This window comes from Coptis chinensis, chromosome 6 (assembly GCF_015680905.1).
Source record: "Coptis chinensis isolate HL-2020 chromosome 6, ASM1568090v1, whole genome shotgun sequence".
NCBI classification, from domain to species: Eukaryota; Viridiplantae; Streptophyta; class Magnoliopsida; order Ranunculales; family Ranunculaceae; genus Coptis; species Coptis chinensis.
In genome coordinates, this window is record NC_141461.1 from 75,228,517 (window position 1) to 75,231,710 (window position 3,194).

Consider the following 3,194-nt stretch of genomic DNA (forward strand, 5'->3'; position numbering starts at 1 on the left):
AGTCCCAGTGGAACAAAGTTAGTGTACTAGAAGAAGAAGTGGCAAAACTATGCCAAAAAAAGATTCAACATACTTTTCAGAAGAATGCGCTAATTGCCAGAAACTCTATTGTATGCACTCGAGGTGAACTTACAGATGATCCAGTGAAAAGGACCACTACCGCCTATGTCACAGCACAGTACTAGTGGCAGCATGATCAACCAAACATGGAAGCTGTTGTACCAATTATTAAAGTTAGATGTTTTGGCCGAGGCTTACACATTAATCTAAGGAGCTTCTACTTGCTTTATGACAAACAATGGCTGAATGATGAGGTTTGAAAACAAATTATTACCCTATAGTAATCCGTCAACGCCCATACGTACACACAATGGCAAACTTCTTTTGCTTTATTTATTTATTATTGTTATATTTTTTTTTCCCGCAAGTTCTTTCTGTTTACATGGAACTTTTGAATAGGTGGAATAATGAAACGGTGGATCCAGATTTCCAAACACATTATGCCAGATACACTATCATCCCTGACACGCTTGTCCCAGTAATTTATTAGACATTCCCATCCATCGTCCTTCTTCATTTTTTCTGATACAGTGACACAAATTACTTCTGTGTCTATTAACTTAGGTTTTGATGGAGACGTTATATGGAACCCTGCAAGGCACCCTAAGTGATGGGAGTCTAACCACAACAGAAAAGCTTACAAAAACTGGTTCGGTAATATCGTGGAGCCTAAGCATGTCCTTCAAAGACTTGGTTCAAGAAAATAGTCACATCCCTCATGCGGCAAAATCGAAGGGATTAATGATGGCTTTGAACGTGGGAAACAACCAGAACTGGATCCTTGTTGTCTTCAACTTTCAAAATTGGATGTGTTTTGTGTATGATTCATTGGTTTCCAATGTGATCGACCCTTCCCCAACTATAGATAAGCTATGTGCTTTGCTCCCGTATGGACTCCTATTGCACGACCGAAATTGTATACACCCTACGTTCTTGCAGCTGAAATGGCAAATAGAACATGCTGATTGTATAAAACAAACTGATGGGTGGAATTGCGGAGTGTTTGTACTTGCATATGCAGACCAATTAATCAGAGGTGATCACCTCCAATTCGGAAGACCTGCAGATTGCATCCACAATACCGGGCAAAGGACCTAGTTGACTGTGGTATTACTGAACATGAGTTCCTCGACATCGACAAAAATATGAAATACTCTGTATAGCTTTTATTCGCGGGGACTTCCGTCTTTTTCCTAGACTTATTTGTTATAATGTAATTTTGGTCAATTGTCTACTAATCAGGCTACTGTTATGTGCCCTATAATGTTAATCTTAATATTTGTTAGTGATAAAACATAGAAACATTGTATGATATAAATATATCATCGTCTTAATATTTACCTAGATCATTATACCTACCTTCCAACATAATCTCAAATATCTCAAAAATGTCAGATATAATAATATTCGAAGCATTACAAATATACTATAAAAACATATTTCCTCGAGTACGTATATACTGTCGTTGAAATATAGTGTCCTATCTTAACAAGTTAATAACCTATATAAAAGTTGTTAAGGACACTATATAACATGTCCGCAACACGGTATACGATTTACATGAACATGCTTCACGGCATGCCTTATCTTAGAAAGCTTATCAGGAACTTGTCCAGCAACCAACTATCAGAATGCAGATTTGATACCGGGAGAGAACGATCTCTTAGTGCATCTTCCAGAAACTCCTTCCATCCTCCCCAACTCGACTCCCAACCATACCTTGACATACTCATAAGGCGTTCATTTGGCACAAAATCTGACATTAGTTTATGAACGTGGTTCCAGCCAACTTTTGGGATTTCTTTGATTATCAAATCCTCGGTTTTTGTTAAATTATACCACACCATTTGCCTTCCACAGTTAAAAACTGCAACACCATTATCTACTAGGTCCACAAAATGGGGTCGACAGATGCTTTCAGCATACAAATTGTCCAATTTAAACCTCTGACCTTCATCCCAACAGTTGTCAATTACAAGTCGAAGCTCCAATTCATGTGTACGATACCCAACCCCCATAAAGGAGAACATAACTGCAATTGTTCCCTGAAATTGGAAAAGCTTGAAACTCTTTCAGCGGCAGCCTGTCAACGGTAGTGCAATCTTACTCCATCTCTCGGTAACAATATTGAATCGTAAAATCCCCCCCTCACGAATAGGCCAATGAAAACATCATTTCGCCACAATACCCGGATTCATTTCAATGTGCTTACTATTGAAGGACAACTTCAAATCTTTCAGCCTTCTCCATTTGCGTATGCGGGAGTCGAACTTTTCAACCACATGGCAAACGACTACCCTGCGGTTGTTGACTTCGGACTGTTTTATAGTGTTTCTGCAATATTCTGACAAACGTAGTATCATAAACTCCAACAGTTCCACAAAACTCACATACAAACCCATACACTGTGTCCGAAATCTAGTTTTAGGACTGGGCAACATAAGCATTTGCTGCGTCGTGGGTTTGCAAAGGTAGTACACGTCCTTCATTTCAACTTTCTTGTGACCTAAAAGGATACCTTGCATTGAAGACGCCAAGATTTTGAAACCGTATCCACAAAAGTCCAGAGTAGGAGTAGGAAGTGGTGGAATGTGATCAATGTTCGAAGCGAAGGATGTATACGTTTCCCAACCGTGTGTAGTCTGAATTATGTAACCTAGAAGAGTTCTCATCTTCAAAACATAATCGATAAGGAATGAGGGGTCAAACCTAATTTTTTCCCACTCATGACAAACAACCTTTGATTTGTCGAACAATGGGAATGGAGCACAGAGAAGAATCTGTCGGCACATTTCCTGAGGAAGAACGCAGCCCTCATCTTTCCCCTTTCTTTTAGAAGATTGGGCCATCGTTATGAAAAGTCACCAATAGTTTATGCACCAACACCCATGCTTATGTAGCGCATGTTTACTATTTACTGGAAGGTGGAAAGTCACCAACAACCTAAGGACGTTTCACTTCCAAAGGACACTTTCTTTGGACACATCACTTCCAAAGGACGCATTACTTCAGGGGATCTACTTATTTTGTGAAAGGTTATTATTTTTGTATGCATCACTTCAAACAATTCAGTTATTTTGCAAATGGGATAAAGAGGCGGAAAAAACAAACTAGAAGAAGTTAGAGAAAAAATG

General features: G+C 39.0%; 1 protein-coding gene across 1 annotated transcript; it reads right to left on the reverse strand.

Moving 5' to 3' along the window:
- Positions 1-2,231: 2,231 nt before the first annotated feature.
- On the reverse strand, positions 2,232-2,909 carry LOC147494464 (F-box protein At5g41720-like). The gene has a single exon (XM_086568147.1). The coding sequence runs from the start codon at positions 2,907-2,909 to the stop codon at positions 2,232-2,234; it is 678 nt and encodes a 225-aa protein (XP_086424273.1).
- Positions 2,910-3,194: the final 285 nt, after the last annotated feature.